This window comes from Juglans microcarpa x Juglans regia, chromosome 1D (assembly GCF_004785595.1).
Source record: "Juglans microcarpa x Juglans regia isolate MS1-56 chromosome 1D, Jm3101_v1.0, whole genome shotgun sequence".
Classification (NCBI taxonomy): Eukaryota; Viridiplantae; Streptophyta; class Magnoliopsida; order Fagales; family Juglandaceae; genus Juglans; species Juglans microcarpa x Juglans regia.
In genome coordinates, this window is record NC_054594.1 from 39330519 (window position 1) to 39348751 (window position 18233).

General features: G+C 33.3%; 1 protein-coding gene across 1 annotated transcript; it reads right to left on the reverse strand.

Annotated features, from left to right (window-relative positions):
- Positions 1–919: 919 nt before the first annotated feature.
- On the reverse strand, positions 920–7694 carry LOC121239754 (probable thiol methyltransferase 2). Its single transcript, XM_041137068.1, has 8 exons — positions 7392–7694; positions 5552–5682; positions 4769–4855; positions 2981–3081; positions 2801–2900; positions 2426–2472; positions 2093–2171; positions 920–1158 (listed from the first exon to the last, which is right to left on the reverse strand). The coding sequence occupies exons 1-8, from the start codon at positions 7672–7674 to the stop codon at positions 1105–1107; spliced, it is 882 nt and encodes a 293-aa protein (XP_040993002.1). The 5' UTR covers positions 7675–7694; the 3' UTR covers positions 920–1104.
- Between the last annotated feature and the right edge of the window lie 10539 nt (positions 7695–18233).

Here is an 18233-nt window from a genome sequence, read left to right on the forward strand (position 1 = left end):
CATTAACTATTTGGTTGGTTTTGGGTGATTTTGGATCTCATTCTCTTTTGCACTAGTTGATGAGTAAGTCTACAGAGAAGCCTTGAGGCCCTTTACACCGCACACCCCGGCAGCCAGCCAATCGCTGCATTCTCCCCTCCACCACTCTCTAAAGTTGTAGCTCTTGAAGGACACGAGTTCTATACAGTTGTTTCTTGTGGAGGAATACTATACATTTGTCGAAAACGATATGAAGATCTGGATAACGACATGGTTTTCTTTGCATCCTTCTCCAGGGCTTTTGTTTAGGTAAAACTTGTGTAGCTTTCAAAAGTTCCTTTGCTCGAGACATCCATACCATCGTTCTTGTTTGAGAGATCACATTCTTTATATTGTCTCTGCCATTTTATTCTCCAATTTTTGTTTTACTATTTTTTTTTTCCTTTTTTTTTTTTTTTTTCAAAAAGAGCTATAATAAGTATTGTCTTGTAAGAGATTTCTTATTTATCCTTTAAGAGCTGCCCAACTTTCTTCTCAGGTACCGTGCTCTCTATTTCATTTTCTTTGTTTTTTTTTTTCTTTTGAACATGGAAAAATCCATTATCTTTCTATAATATATCTGATTTAGATTGTTTTAACACGGAAATTTTTGTAATGGGAGGAGATTCATAGAGAGAGAAGCACGGGAGGGGGAGAGAAAATGAAGGAGACTATGCAAGATTTCAGACGGGAGGAGATTCAGAGAGAGAGAGAGAGTGTGGGAGTGTATATATATATATATAGAGAGAGAGAGAGAGAGAGAGAGAGAGCACGAGAGGATGTTTTGACATGAGAGAGAGAGAACAAGACGATTTTAAACATTATTTGAAGGACTGTTAAGAACCGTGACCTGTAATTTAGACCATGTTTGCCACGTTAGAGGAGTATGCGCCATGCGGTGTGCTGTTAAAGACCGGCCTCTGTCCAGATTTATTCATTTCGTAAACAATAATCAATACAGAGATGTTTCTTTTTCTGTAAGCAATGCAATTTTATTAAAAAGCTTACATAAGTATTTGAATGATTAAAATGTCCAGAAGTTGTCTTTAAACACGATGACCATGGTTATCACAGTCATCATGGTTATCACAGAGAGGATTGAGCTGAGGACCTCTTCCACCTCCCAAGCTTCTCTCTTCCCTGTAAAGATTACAAAACCAACGCTTAAGAGTTTGGTATTATGATATACAGGAAAAGAACAGAAAAAGAAAAATCATTATACTGGGACAACTACAGCATATTTCGCATTCAAAAGATCTTGAACAATTTGGAGCTAAGATGCCTCGGGTATGACTTCAATAAAAGTGGTTGGCATTGTGATATCCTATAAAGTGATAAGGGTAGGCGGTGTACAGGATCCCATATTGTTTGGGAATGAGAAGTTCTTGCTCTTTATAATGGTTTCAATGCAGCTCCAATTGTATCATTGACTAATCTTTTAGGAGAATAGACCCAGATGTGACTTGGGTCTCGCTTGGAGCATTATAGGCATGTCATAAGATATATTGACTGGAAGTTCCGTTAGTTTAGATCATCAAAGTGAACATTCAAACGAAGATAACAAAAGCAGAGCATAATCATCTTTCTAGGTGTAAACAAATTAAGGTAATTACATCCAGTCAAACCATATGTAATGACTGCAACTAGGCACACAGAAATTGGTGATAACAATAAAGTAAAAAATCATGAAGGAAGAGCTTCAACAAATAAAAGCAATAGACCAAAAGGGATACACATGATAACAAAACCCACTCGGGGGAAATTGTATAACTCTATTAAAAGAGCAGCTTCACTTGCCTTTACTTGTAAAGAAAAATTATACAAATATCTGAAGTTCACTGTTCTGCAATTTTTAAAATGACTTTCTTTATTAACCAAATAAGGGATATTTTTTATATGTAAAAAGAGATTTATGCATACCGACAGAAAATAGGCAAAGTTGGGTAGAATCCCACTTCTAAAGCCCTAATCAATACATGGAGTTCAAGAATCTTTTGCTACATCAATAGTATGAATGCTTTTGCAAGCACAAACATAGCGGGTTGTACATTACTTCGAAGAAATTTTCACATACCTGACGAGGTCTGATAGCCAGTTCATTATCTACAATGGAAATTGCCTTGAAGCCCATGGGATGCAATACCTCTTCATAACTGCAAAGATTTAAATCATTGACATTAAAAAAAAATCTTGTAAAGATAGACTAATATCTATGCAAAATTACTAGATTTGAGTGCTCACTCGTTTCCTACCGCTTCAAGGGAGGGAGGGACAGTGGGAAAAAAAAAAAAAAGAGTTTTGTTACAAATCAGCCATTGTTCACATCACACATCCCACGCCTATAACTTTTCATAGGGTGTGGGGTGTGGGATGGTGAATAGTGGCTGATGAGAAGAATTTTTCTTACTCTGAAACGGATACTTTGTATGGGGGCCCACCAACCTGATCGCTGATCTGCCACCACAAAAACTTTAGATTTCGACAGGGCCATTAGAAAAGTAGAAAACTATTTAGCAAATATGGTATAAAGTATTAATTAATCTGAAACTCAATATTACAAAAGGAAGAATACTAAAATTTTAAGGACACGACTATTCAACACTTGTAGAACGCAGAAGGAAAATCTTTTTGATAAGAAAAACAGAAGGAAAAACTATCATGAATTCAACATGACCTCTCATCCAAACAGAAGGTATGAATTTGGGTTCTTATTAATATTGGATGATTGCATTCTTGTTCCCTCGCAAAAAAGGTATAAACACAGAGAAAATAAGATAATTACTGGAAACATTAGCGTTATGAGCTCTCCCCCAGGTTTTAAAATATCATGGATTCGCTTTGCCCATGCTAACCTCATGTCTGGTTCAATTGCACAAAAGAACCTGTAAATTTTCAATTAAAATGTGATCATCTGATCATCATTTCTCATGGACAAATAAAACCAATTCTCATTCGTACTTACGTGTAATCAATAATGAGATCAAACAATTCAGTTGGACTCCAAGTGAAAAAGTCTGCCTTCAAGAAAGTAAAATAACTTGCATTCGGTGACGAGGAAGACAACTGCATCAAAATTAAAATAAGAAATCGAAAAAGATTTGGAAACCTGTATTAGACCACCATGGCTTCACAAGTTAAAATCACCAATATCGCAGCTTTTCATTATCCTCCTAGGTTGTGCTTCCACTTTACAGTGCTATTCAATGAACTAGGAACCATACGTATCAGGTTCAGCTCTTTTTTGGCTAAGCCAGTGCATGAGGTTTGCAAATGATAAATAGGGATTAGTCTTCTGATGCTACCCAAATTTTCTATAACTTTAACTTCATAAGGAATAATGCTATATGTTGAGAATTAGAACAACCCAGCTATGGTTCTTAATTCAATTCACCTGAGATCACAAGTGAACTTAAACTTCATAAGGAATAATGATATGTTGAAAATTAGATCATGGGTCCGCTAAGTCCAACATCTCAATTCCATCTCAACACGCCAATGTTGGTATCCTCATTCCATTAAAACAAAGAACTTTGGCAATAAACAGGTGACAACATTGACAAGGAGAGGATGGTTGCAAGTGAGGTTGTAAACTACCAAGGGGATAAAAGAAGAAATCTGGATTAAACTGCTAGTATAGCTGCATTTACTGCTGCTGCTAATACTACTACTATTGTTAATTATTATTCTAGTCGCTGTCACCATTAATAATAATAATATTAGTATCATTCAGGTCATGCTGCTTCCCAACTAGTTCTGTGAGGCATTCCACAAAGTTGACAAATTAGACAGTAATGGCTAAATTGACGTGGGACTCAACCATATCATTGGAATGTCAGTTTTTTGAGAGCGGCTCATGATTGGGAACTTGGAATGTTTGCTGACTTTTTCAATTCCTTGTATGCTATGTCATTCAGTAATGTGATGGAGGATAGGATTATTTGGATTTCTGTTGGGAGTAATAGGTTCTTGGTGCATTCCTATTACAAGGCTCTCTTGGGATTCTCTAATGATCGTTGTTTTCCTTGGAAGGCTATTTGGAAGTGTAAGGTCCCTCCAAAGATTGCTTTCTTTGTATGGACTCCTTCTCTTGGGAGACTGCTTACTACTGATAATTTGAGGAAACGTGGTCTCACCATTATGGATTGGTGTTTCTTGTGTAAGAAAAATGGGGAATTTGTGTATCATCTTTTGTTACATTGTGAAGTGACTCGGTTCTTGTGGAATGATATCTTTAACCGGACTTGTGAGGCATGGGTTATGCCTGGAAGAGTTACAGATATTCTTAGGTGCTGGAAAGGTACTAGGGGAAATGCTCACATTGTCGCTTTGTGGAAAATGATTCCCCTTTGCATTATGCGGTGTTTGTGGATGGAGAGAAATAAGAGGTGTTTTGAAGACAGGGAGCATTCCTTGGATGAGCTGAAGAGATTCTTTTATAATACTTTATTTTTTTGGGCTTCGGTCATTAGTTTTATTGATGACAGTTTTCATGTTTTGTTTGTATCCCTCACTAGTGCTTAGTGGTACTTGGGCATTTTCTGTGTATGCTTCCTGTATACTTGGGTTATGTATATTCCTATCAATAAAGTCTTACTTTTACTTTTTAAAAAAAAAAAAAAAAAAGACATCACAGCAACATCCAAAGGAAACAGAAAATGAAATAATCTAGGTTAACCTTACGGCACATCCTTTCTTTCTAAGAGATCTCCAGCCCTGTTAAAGTCAGGATTTTCTGATTGGCTGCTCTTACCTCCTCTGCTTTCATAATGGCACGATTTGATATGTCCAATCCAACTACATGGCGTTCAGGGCATGCAATTGCAACTACGTCATAGCCCTGCCATATGCAGGAGGTTTGTTGTTGGCCACAATGGCAATACAAAAAAGGCTAGCAAAAACTTAAAAGATAAATAGTAGCACATAAACAGTGGAACACGCTAATAGGGGAAAAAGCAGGCAATCGCCATAGTTTACGAAAATCTTGATATATGTTGCACCTTCTCTTCTTTGTTTTTTTTTTTTTTTTTTTTTTTTTTTGATAGGTAATTAAGAAGTTTTATTAATAGTAATAGGCAAAACCCAAGTACACAGGAAGTATAAATGTGAAATACTTATCTATAATGTACAACAGAATCACCTTCTCTTCTTTGTTATAATGGTCAATTAAGTCATGGGAATAACTCCAATAGTAAAATATAGAAAAATCAAGGAAAAAGAAATGGAATATACCATCTGATAAAGTGGCATAGTTGCATCAGAGATTTGTTTAGTTGATTGATTTTCACTTCAATTACAAATGGGACACAAGCAGTAAAGCTTAATTCATCATGCTTAATCTTTTTGTTTATGTTTTATCTGGTGACTCTGGTTTTCTTTTCTTTTGAGTTGCTAGCTATCATATCAAATCTCATCTATCATATTTTAAGATGTGACTAATTATACTTATAAGCAATTATTTTTTCCCATACAAATATTACTTTTTTAATTAAAATTTTCATAGAGTAATATTTTGTAAGAATGAAATAGAACTTACACTGCCACACCCAGGTACTAGAGCCCGGCCCTTGGGAAGCGCTCCTGTCTGATGAAGATGTAAAATAACAGGAGTTGGTCGTCCTAGATCCCATGGGGTCACACCTTGCTCCCAACTATCTTCCCAACCACCTGATGAGCATGAAATTCCAACAGTAATGATTATTGAAAGACCCCAAACAAAACTAAAATACATTCAGCTCCTTCCAATGCATCTGAAAGCATGAAAAAGAAAAAAACTAAAATAAACCTGAGATTTCAACCTTAAATAATCACATATGCATGGGAATGCAGGAGTACCACAACCACGAAAGTGAGTGAATGCAGAAGTGTACACAACCACACATGCGAGCAAATGTCCCGGAAGACTTCTTTGAATAATGCTCATATCACACGCAAGTCCAATAAGGAAATCAAGGAAATAAATCAAACTTTGAAGTCCAGTTTTCTACAGGAATTTACGGTTAAAATTGGATTCTTATAGTCCATCTAGCATGCTTTTTAGGTGCTTGCTTCTGTAATAGACGACTAGCCATCTAGTTGAGGAACTGTTAATGGGTTCCTGAGCATCCTCATTGGCTTGGCCAAATGCATCTTCAAAATTTAGCCAATATCACAATTTTTTGCATTTGTCTATTCCATTTAAATTCAATCCCCATATTGGATTAGTCATTCACTCTCTATATAATAATAAAATATTATTAAATTAATAATTTTTTATTTAATTTATTTGTATCACATTTTATAATTCTACCAATTTAATATTTTATATTCTAATTAAATTAATATTAAAAAAATCATATTTTCAAAAGTCATTTAATGCTAATAACAAAAAATATTTGATTAAACTCGTCTAAATTTCTATCTAAATTTCTTAATTACAAACCAAATAGTATTTTTGCTTGGAGAGAGAAACTAATATTTTAATGTTTGCTTAGAGTGAGAAATTAGTACTTTAATGTTTGGTGAATCAATTGCGGTTCTCCATCTTTGGCCAACCACTGTAGCAGAAGTCCATCTTATTTTAGATTTGGCCAATCCAATGTGGGGTGTTTTTGACATCAATTATGTAAATTTTAGCTAATTTTCCCATTTGGCCAAGCCAATGTGGATGCTTAGTTGGTAACTTCCATCTGAGCAACTGACTGATTGGAAAGGAATACGAAGCTTTTGTATGAGAGTCAGGGCAAGGATGCATGTCCAACTCTTGTTTGAAGGACTAGTTTATCAGGGCAAGCTTGTGCTATCTGTCCATGTAACTTTTGTGTATCCCGGAATTGGTGATGTATGACCAATCAAGAAATGGAAACTCCCACTCACGACTGTAACCAACAAACCGCCACCCCAATGAAAACAAGGCTGATATGAAAGGTTTCCGGTGGATTAGATATTTTACCCTCTGTCTAATCGATTGTACTGTGGTCTAAATAAATTCTTCAAATTTGACTCTGATGAGGTCATCTCAAGATGACCCATAAAAGTCATTGCTGCCAAATTATCTCATGAGCAAATGATGATCCAAAATGAGATTCAGTAGGAGGATTCCACTTTCAAATTTCCGTATTTTTCATGCACTCGTAGACTACAAGTATAAAAGTCGAGCCCAACTATCGCTGCCCCACAAATATAAGTTTACTGAGCCAAGTAATTATCATGCTCCTACGACCCATAATAATGGAAACATAAGATACAAGAAACAACTCGATTCGAGAAAGTGAATGTTAGAAAGAATGAAACCCGACAGAATAATTCGCATCTTGATAAATGACAGACCCATTTGATAAAACAATCAGGAAAGAACCAAAAATTGAAAAAATAATTAAATTTATGATGCTACGTACCAGTAGAGTCACTGCGTACAAATTGTTGAAGCTTATCTACACGGGGGTTGATTGATCTTGTGGTAGTCTCCACGCCATTATTCCCGTGGCTTTCGTCTCTCTTCTCCATCCTCACCTGTTTCGACGCAATAATCCCAATGTTTCGGGAAGATATTGCCCGGGTTATTGACTGCAGGCTTCGTATCGGGAAGAGTGTGTGACCCATAAAGAGGCTGAGGGGCCTCATAAGTGACTTAACGGCTGTACTAAAATCGTTTGGATTGCTGGAAAATGTGGGTTTCATGTCCTGAATCCATACAAAGATCGCAATGCCTGTACGGTTTGACCATTTTTTTTTTTTTAGTTCTCCGTGTGTGTTTTTATATTTACCGAAGATAAATGTTGGATTTATAAAGTGTAACGCCCGGGTGGAGGGAGTTAACTCTTGTCTCCTGAAATCATTTCTCATGATACAATTATATATATTCTAAAAACTTCATAAAATATAGATTTATCCGTTTAAACATAAATATATATATATTCCTTTATAAGGACATTAAAGAAATATCTCAACATAACAAACTAAAAATTAATAAATCTACTGAATATAGCTCTCCAATAAATATTTGTGCCCTTTAGCACTTATTCCTCTACGATTATCTAATCTTTTACAAGCTTCATACTCTTAATTTCTAGCTGAACTATCAAAATTATCTGAAAAATATTGTAAAAATAAGGGATGAGTTATCAACAATTCAGTAAGCAGAGAACATATATTAATATATAAACATGAGCCTTTTCGTAGAGATCAGAATGCAGAACAAAACATTTTAGTTTCAAAATACAGATCCAAAACATATTATTAGAATATCAGAGCGACAGTTCAAAATGTTCATATTCAAAAGTCTTTTGACATAGAATAACTGAATATTAATATCTTATCATATCATATCATATCATATCATATCAGAGTAAAGATCATGTTTAACCCCTACAGTAGAGTTGTGCATTCTGTGGAAAGTCAAGCAGAACATATATCACCATGACACCAAAGCAATTGTGCTCATAATAGAGATCATTATTATATCTCGTGGCGGGGCCAAATGCTACTATTATGTCTCGTGACAGAGCTAAAGGTCACTATTATATCTCGTGATAGGGTTAAAGGCCACTATTATATTTTGTGACAGAGCCAAAGTTCACTATTATCACCCGTGACAAGGTCAAAGGCCACTATTATCACTTGTGGCAAGGCTATATATTAGAGCAAAACAAAATCAGAATCATCGAATTATAACCAGAAACATAATATGATACAAAATCAGAAAGTCATGCCAAAAATTTGTCAGATGCCACATTATATCAAAATAAAGTACTGAACAATTTCATATCATTTTTACATATTCAAAACAAATTCAGAGCATCTTTACATAACATGTACAAATTTTCAGATTTCATATTCACTCTTTTTGTATTGTCATAAACAGAATGCTAAAATTTTATTCATGTCTACATTAGTCATGACAAAAATACTTTCATCTTTTATACAGATTTCATAAGTAGTGCAGAACAAATAACTGAGATTGTTTCAAATTTCTTTTCATAACAAAACATGCATATTTTTTCAAAATCAACATCAGTTTATTTCTTTTATGCAAAGTCTAACATAGAAACCCCGCTTACATAGACTTTTACTTCTCTGGATTTTTTTCCACGACTATGCCAAACAAATATCAATCATTACCTATAGAATAGACATATAACTTACTTAAATCCTTAATTAAACGTACATTTTGATATTGAAGCCTACAACATTAAAATAACATATATTTCATAAAATCTAAAATTTTCGTAACCCAAAAATCTCAACACTTTCCAAATTAATTGATATTCACTTAATTTCTTTGCTTACTAAACTCTAAATTATTTATATAAAATAAAGTGCACGACTAACATATTTACTCAATTAAGACTAAACCCATGTAAAATACATTTCTAGTTTAATATTTAGTATTTACTTAACGTAATTATAACAAAATCCATTAAAGTAACAACAAAATTTTGTTTAGATAGACTTGATCAGATTTAAAGTGTTTTAAAAAAGAGTTAAATACTTACTATTTACTACTAAAATTCAATTGTAAACAAAAAATTTAATATCAACTAATATAATTTAAATCTTTAAATATTTTCTGTTGAACAAACTTTTTGAGCTAATATAAAGTGAGACGAAGCCCATTAAAAATAACAAAATAGTTTTTGTAGTCAAACTTAGGCCCATCTTAAAATCAACCCCAACAAAATACAAGTTCAAAACACATTAAGATTTGGCTTATAAATCAAAGAGCATAATTATAATATCAACTTAAAGCAGTTTATTTTTCTACTATATGCCTAAGAAAATTTAAGGAGGAACTTAAAAGATATCACCTTCTTTTTTTTTTTAAGAGAGATGGCAAGGCTTACTGAGAGAAGAAAGAGATGTGGCAACGTAAGGAGCTGGGCTATGGTCGACAATGGTCATGAGCACGTTGGCATGACACTGAGAAAGAGGGAGATAGAAAACGATGAGAGAGAGAGAGAGAGAGAGAGAGAACATAGAGAGAAATAGAGACGGAGAGCGTGAGAGTGTGAGAACGAGAGAGGAAGAGATAGAGGCTTACGGTGTAATAGTGATCAACTTTGGGCAGTGTCTCACGATTGGATTACGGTGCACAGGCAGCAAGTGGCTAGGCAGCTTACGAAGGAGTCGTGCTTAATGGAATAAGCCGTGCTCTGTTTTTGTTGTATAGAAACAGAGCTTGCCATGTGGGTTGGAAGTGTGGAGGAAAAGCGAGTTGCGGTTAGGGGTGAGAATCGGCTGGTTCGGACAGGAAAAACCGACCGGACCAGCCACTTCGGTTCGGATTGGACCAACTCGGGACTGGGCCCGGTCGATCTCAGTCTGAATTGCATAGGACTGAATTAATTTGGTCCAGTCTACGGTCCAAGGCTTTTTCACCCTGGACCGGACCAGACCAGACCGAATGAATAAATAAAAAATATTTTTTTTTATAATTTATATAATAATTATATATAATTTTATAATTTATAATTTTAACTAATACTAATATTTATAATTTTATACTAATACTAATAATTATACTAATACTAATAGTCTAGACTCTAATATGGTATTAAAAAAAAAATATTAATAGTCTAATAGAGACTATAGTTATACTTATACTAATATAATTATAACTTATACTAAATCACTATAACTAATATTACTAATATATAGCTATACTATATTACTAATAATCTAATACTAATACTATTATATAGTTATACTAAATTACTAATCATAATAAGTTAATAACTAATCACTATAAGTCTATAGAGTATAACTATATATACTTAGCATCAATGTATTATTATATTCTTTAATGTATTACTAATAGTCTAATATTATTAAGAGTTATAGTATAAATTATAATATATGTATAATTTATAAATTTATAATGGTATGGATAATTAAATATTTTATGCTTATTCATAATAGTATGTTAAGTATGTATCTTTCTCAATTATGAATGTTATATCAATATGTATGGATAATTAAATTATTTATGCTTTTTTGCTTCATATACAAAATGTTAAAAGTTGTATATGGCTCATTATGCATTAACATTTAACATACTTTAAGTTAGCAAGAAAGCAATAATTAACATCATTAATATAATTATAACTAAACTAAATCAATATAGTCTATAACTGTAATTATAAATTGTAACTAAATCACTATAAGTCTAAAAGTCTACTGTCTATGTATAGTATTAAATTATTAATATAGTATATAGTAATAATAGTATTAGTAATAATTTATATCAATGTATTATTATATAATATATAGTATTAGTATCACTATATCATTATAATATATATATATATACACACTATAAGGTTATATGTAGTAGTAACAGTAACACTATAATAGTATAATATATAGTATTAGTATATATTAATATATTATAAGAGTTAAAGGATTATAGCGTAATATATGTATAATAGACTAATATTATAGTATTAATATCACTATAACTATATATACCTAATAGGCTTATAGGCTAATACAATGATTTATTAATCATATTACATATACAAAATGTAAAAACTTAAAAGTTTAAAACATTGAAAATTTGAAAATTATCATTGATGCATAGAATCATAAATTATAACATATTGAGTCATTGACAATTTGACATACTCTAACTTTAAGTTAGTAACAAATTAGCAATTAACATTTAACATCATAAATATAATTATCATTAATTATTTTTTTAATGAGTTAATTAAATAATCCACATTAAATAGTTTATTTAATTTTAATTTTACTAATTAAAATAAAATTTTTAATTAATTTATGTGCAAAAAATATACAAGTGAAAAACACATATGTGAGCTGCCTTCCTAGAAATGGCACCGTTTGGTACAAAATTGGACCTAAATGGCCACATTAAATAGTTTATTTAATTTTAATTTTAATAATTAAAATAAAATTTTTAATTAATTTATGTATAAAATATATATAAGTGAAAAACACACATGTGAGTTGCCTTCCCAAAAACAGTGTCGTTTAGTACAAAATTGGACCTAAACGGTGCCGTTTCTGTCACTGTAGGCAAAAAAAATAACTGGGTTGAGTGAACGTTTCACTAAACTCAGTTATTTTTCAATTTAACGTCCCTAAAATGGCGCCATTTGGGTCCAATTTCGAACCAAACGGTGCCGTTTGGTTATAATCCAGCGTCCCCCCCCCCCCCCCGATTCATTTTTTCTTTTCATCACTTTTCCCCAATTCTTCATGAGAGACCCTAAGCGTTGTGAGCCGTGATCCCCCCTCCGTCGCAGCAGGCTCGCAGCCGATTGGTAATTTGGTACCCTCTCTCTCTCTTTCTCGCGACTCACAGTCACAACCCCTAAAGCCAATTGTTTGGATTCTTTAATCTTGAATCCTTGATGTATTTGTTATGTATTTTGTATTTGTTGAGAACTTGAATGTTGATGTATTTGTTGTTATGGTTTTTTATCTTGATATATTTGTTTTAATTTGTACTTGTATTTGTTGAATCTAAAAACTAGGGGTGATTTCTTCACAAAAACAAGATGACAGATAATCATCCTGTCCCATAGGTCATGTCGTTAGATCAAGGAATTGTTGCAAATAATCACAATACCATTTTGAGATATAGAACAATATTCTTAAATCTTACACGTAATTTTTACTTGTATTTGTTTAGATCTTATTTTCACTACATGGGTATAATAGTTATGATCGCATTGAACAGGGCAACTGGAATTTATTCGTGAACATAGCCACTTTGTATCCTCAACTTATAATTTTATGTAAAATTACTTCATATGTTGGCAATTGAGTTGAATTGATCTTATTTGAACAGAGCCCAATGGAATTTATTTAGTTACTGAAGTCTCATTTATTTTGATTTCATTTGAACAGAGCTCAGTTAAGTCTTCTACAAATGATGTGCAAGAGTCAACATAAGACATGCCTCCACCCCCACCCCCATCCAATGTAAGTAATAAATCGGTTGGTGGATCACAAAGTGGTAGAGTTAAGTCAATAGTTTGTGATCACTTTACAAAAATATCAAAAGGTGATCCCACTAAACTTAGAGCTGCTTGTAATTATTGTGGTGTTTCGTATGCATGTGATATGAAGACTAAAGGTACGAAGCCTATGAAGTATCACATTGAGAAGCAATGTAAGAAATGTCCGTTTAAGAATACAAATAAGTCCCAAACGACTCTAGGTTGGAAGGTGGAGGGAGGAAGTGGTAGTGGGGGACTTGTGCCAATTTCATTTAGTGTTAAGGCTTGCCGACAAGCCTTAGTAGAGATTATTATTCTTGATGAGTTACCCTTTAGGCATGCTAAATGGAAGGGTTTTAGGAAATTTATGCTTGTGATTTACCTTAAGTGGATAGGGATTTCATCCCGTATCACAGTTGCCAAAGACTATTTTAGTTTGTTTTTGAAGAAAAAATAAAAGTTGAGAAATGCTCTTTGAGGGTAGCGAATTTCCCTCACCACGGATACATAGACATCCATGCAAAACCTAAACTATATATGCTTCATAACACATTTTATTGATGATGACTGGAAATTATACAAGATGATTCTTTTATTTTCTTTGGTTGAAAATCACAATAGTGATACAATTGGTAAGGGCATAGAGATGTATTTGCATGATTGGGAGTGGCCAAAAATACTTGCACTCACTCTTGATAATGCAAGTTCTAATAATGAGATCGTTTCTTTTTTGAAAAAAAAACCAAGTATAGGAGAGACACGGTCTTGGAACATGAATTCTTGCATGTTCGATGTTGTGCCCACATTTTGAACTTAGTCGTTTGTGAGGAGTTGAAAGAATATAATGAGTCTATTGTGAATGTGAGGGGTGTTGTGAAGTATGTTAAATCATCTCCTCAAAGGTGGAGTATATTTAAGAAATGTGTGGAGTTGGAATATATTCAATCCAAAAGTTAAGTTTGCATAGATGTACCGACTAGGTGGAACTCCACCTACCTTATGGAGGAGAGGGCTTCAAAATTTAGAAAGGTTTTTAATCGGTTGGAGGAAGAAGATTCGTGCTTCTTTGGTAGTATTGGAGATGACGATGTCGATGATGAAGATGTAGTGAATAGGAGAAAGTCAAAGAAGTTAGTGCCTCCCAATGCATTCGATTAGGAAAATGTAAAGTTGTTTGTGAGGTTTCTTCAATTATTTCATAATGTAACTTTACGCTTCTTAGGAGGTGAATATCTAACTTGCAATGTTTTTTTCCCAGAGTTGGTTAGTATTAAATATGCTATTAATATGGAGTGTGAAGAACGAAACCCCATGGTGGGATTAATGACCACAAATATGAAGAAAATGTTTGAAAAGTATTGGGAGAACTTGAAAAATCATAATATGTTGTTGTATATTGGGATTCTTCTTGATCCTCGCTACAAGATGCGATATCTTGATTTTGGGTTGGGACAAATGTATGCACATGATCAATAAAAGAAATTGATTTCAGTTGGAGGGTGAGAAATGCATTTATCCACATGTACGAGGCATACAGTAAAAATAAAGGAGAGAGTTCTCCTCAGAGTCAGCGCGCAAGTTCCCCACATGAAGATGTAAATCCTTCAGTTGACAAGATTGCAAGTAGAAAGGCACATTTGATGGCCCAATTTAAGCAACAATTACAGTCAAAAGATAGTTTGGAAAGTAAGTCAGAGATTGATAGATATCTAGCTAAAATATGTGAGGATCAAGATAATAGTTTTGACCTTCTAAATTGGTAGAATGTGAATTCAGTTAGATATCGTGTACTTTCAAAGGTTGCATGCGATGTACTTGCAATATCGGTATTTACTGTGGCTTCTGAATCTACATTTAGCACTGCGGGTCGTGTACTTGACCATTTCTGAAATAGTTTAAATCCGATGAGTGTTGAGGGTCTCATATGTGCACAAAACTGACTTCGTTCTTCTTCTACTCCAATAAGCCTTATGACGTTAATGGATGAAGTGGGTGAATTTGAGAAGTAGTTGGATATGTGTATGTAATGCATTTACTTTTGATATCGGTTTATTTTGTTTTATCTTCTATGTTATGTAACTTTATTTAACTTGTTTTGTTTTAAATTTTTATGGATAGAACTTGTTAGGAACTTTTCTAATTCTGTGGAGGCGTCAAATACAATGCCTACCGGCCCTATACCCAATGCTAATTAAAAACTGAAGAAGTGAGAAGATTGTTGGTTATGGTTTATTAATCATGATTAATTGTTGACTAGTAGAAGAAATAAAGACTTGTCTGAAACTTGATTGGGAATTGGTAATTGCTTAAGTAGATTTTTCTGTTAGACTTGGAAGTTTTGGTAATCAGTGAAACTTTAGTTTTGACTTCCATCTACGTCCATACTTTAGTAGATGTGCACATTTTTTAAGTGCTGCAATGACCTGTATTTAAAAAAAACAAAAACAAAAACAAAATCAGGCAATTGGGAAAAAGCATATTCTTCAAATTCTCCATCACATGGACATCAGCAAAAAATACCAATCTTTATGTTTTTCCCAATAAATACCAAAGTAGTGACTGTTAAACAACAACACCGACCAATTGGGGAAATCATGATTTAAAACAAATTATGAGAAGTAGAGAACTAATCACAGAACAAAGTTGAGAAATCAATGAAAGCAGCATTTCCTCAAAATGCAAATCCCAAAACCAAACCAAACGTACATATCACATTCTTTCCTTCTTTTTATTTTTTTATTTTTTTGTATTATGCTTATTTGTTATAAATTTACTATAAGAAGTTACCATGGATTTTACTATCTTATTTCATTCAAATTCAAGAGGAGTAATCAAGTACAACTATTTGTTTTATTCAAATCTTGATGCAGAGAGTATTTTCGTCTTCAAATTCTGTATCTTTCTCATTCCCCTCTTCATTCTCACCATGAATTCTCTCTTTTTCTATTGTTTCTAATTGTCTTTGAAATTTATCTAAAGCTGGAGAATCTTGAAAATCTTTATTTCAAGGGTTCAAATAATTGCCCAAAGAAGCAAATGAATGATTGAGAATGAGCACTAAATTTAGAGATTAGCAAGGCTACTGGTGCATATATTGCATGCATATATTAGATCAGACTTCATATTTATATAATAATTGGATGCATATGTTGCATGATCTCGTTAATTGTTTCTTTTTGTTTTATTACAAACTGACATGATCTCATATATTAGCTTATTTACTTTTATTTTGTATAGAACCATAAATAATAAAAGGCCGTATTTTTTTTCCATAAGTTCATAACAACCCATTTTTTACATGCATAAATGCATAATTTCATAACAATTTTAAGCCTTTAACCTCTTATTTTTTTAATAGGTAAACTGTAAACGTTGAAGACTTAAGTGATAGAGACTTAGAGTAGGTTGTGATTGTGCAGCTGTGCTCTTACAGACTTATAGTGATGGAGCAGGCTGCAGGCTGCAGATTGCAATGCATTGTTATTTGTTTCTTTAATATGATTAATGTAGTAATGTTTAACTAATATTTTTTATATTTGTATTAATATGACTTTTCGATTTATATATATTTGTGTTTTGAATTAATGGAATCATGTAAATATGCCTTTATTTTTTTTTCTTTTTTTATTCGGTATTTAAAATTTGGATAAATTGAATGATTACTTATTAGTTATTAGAGATTTTACTGATTAAGGATTGTTTTAAATTTCTTTATCTATAATTTTTTAATTTTATTACCATAAATTATAGTCTAGTTTCAGTTGTTTGGATGGATATAGAAGATTTATATTATTTTGTAGTAAATCATTTTATTCAAGTTTATTGTATATAGACAATTTTCTTTTTATAATTATTTTTATTTTCCTTTCAAGTTCTTTTTTGATATTTTTGAACTTAAAATTAGACAAAATGTTAGTGGGCCGAAAAGTTAAAATGATTGTTGGGTTGAAAATTATAGGATTTAGGATTGGGCTATTGGCCCATTAGGTACTGTAGGGGACCGAATGGACCGACTGAGACTGGACCAGACCGAAAGGGACCGGACTGGTTTGGTCCCAATGTCTATTCGGTCCGGTCTAGGGTGGAAAAACCCTGGACTGAATAGGTCTGGTCCATAAAACCCCTTGGGGACCGATTGAACCGGACCGAGATCACCCCTAGTTGCGGTGGTGCAACTGGTGGCTCATGGTGCATTTGAGTAGGAGGAAAGACACGATGATGATGGCCTTGTTGTGGCTGAATGTGGGCTATGGTGGGGTGGGTTGACTTTCAGCGTTGCGATGTTTTGGTGCAGCGGGGGCTTACCAAGGTGTGGAGGTTCTACCATGGAAGACGAATTGCGATAGTGGGGGTCTTCTCGCGATGCAGCAACTTGCCGTTGTTCTGTGCAACATGGGTGGAGGGAAGGATGTAGCAGGCTACGTGGAGGAGAAGTTTCACAGAGAGTAAGAAGAAAAATATTTCAAGATTGCAACAAACCTAGAGGTTAAAGGAGGAAGATGAGGATTTCGGGGAAATCTTCTATAGGGGTTGTGCGTGACAACGTGCATTTACGTGTGTATTTCTAGGTAGCTGAAAACCCCTAGTGAAAAAGAAAAATCCGTGTGCATGGTTTGTAGGTGGGTTAGTGTCACATTTGGCTTAAACCTTGCCTTCTGCATGAGTAGTGGTTCTTTGGGCTTCCTAATATATAATCCATTAATAACATTCCAAAAATAATCCACTAAATTTTAATGGACTTAAAAAAAATGTCTTTTGAACTCTCTAGTCGAAATAACATTTTTCCTAATTAATCGTAGAATTAAAGCCCATGGTCTATTCAAAATCGCTCGTTAAATCTCAAGTAGGCTACCCATACGTATTAACTCCAATAAAAAAAAATTAATAGTACGTGGGCTTGGATTGGCCTTGGTGCTGGACCTAGGTGTTACGTAAAGAGTTTTCGCAAAAATAAAAATAAGAAGTGAAAACTATGAACTCCATTTTATAATAAGTGAATTTACAATTAACCTAAAAAATAAGGGGAGAAAATATTAAAACGAGTTCTCATTAGTTATATAAAATGTAATACATTTATGGTTTTTAGATATTTTTTTTATTATTTGTAAGGAAAAATTAAAGATTGAGAAGTAAAAATAAAATAAAATAAAATAAAATATGGTATGTAAAATTTTGTAATTTGGAAGACGTCTAACATTCAAAAATTCCATTCGAATCATGTCAAAAAACAAAAAGTAAAAATAATTGGTTCCATTCAAATAATCTCTTCTGCCA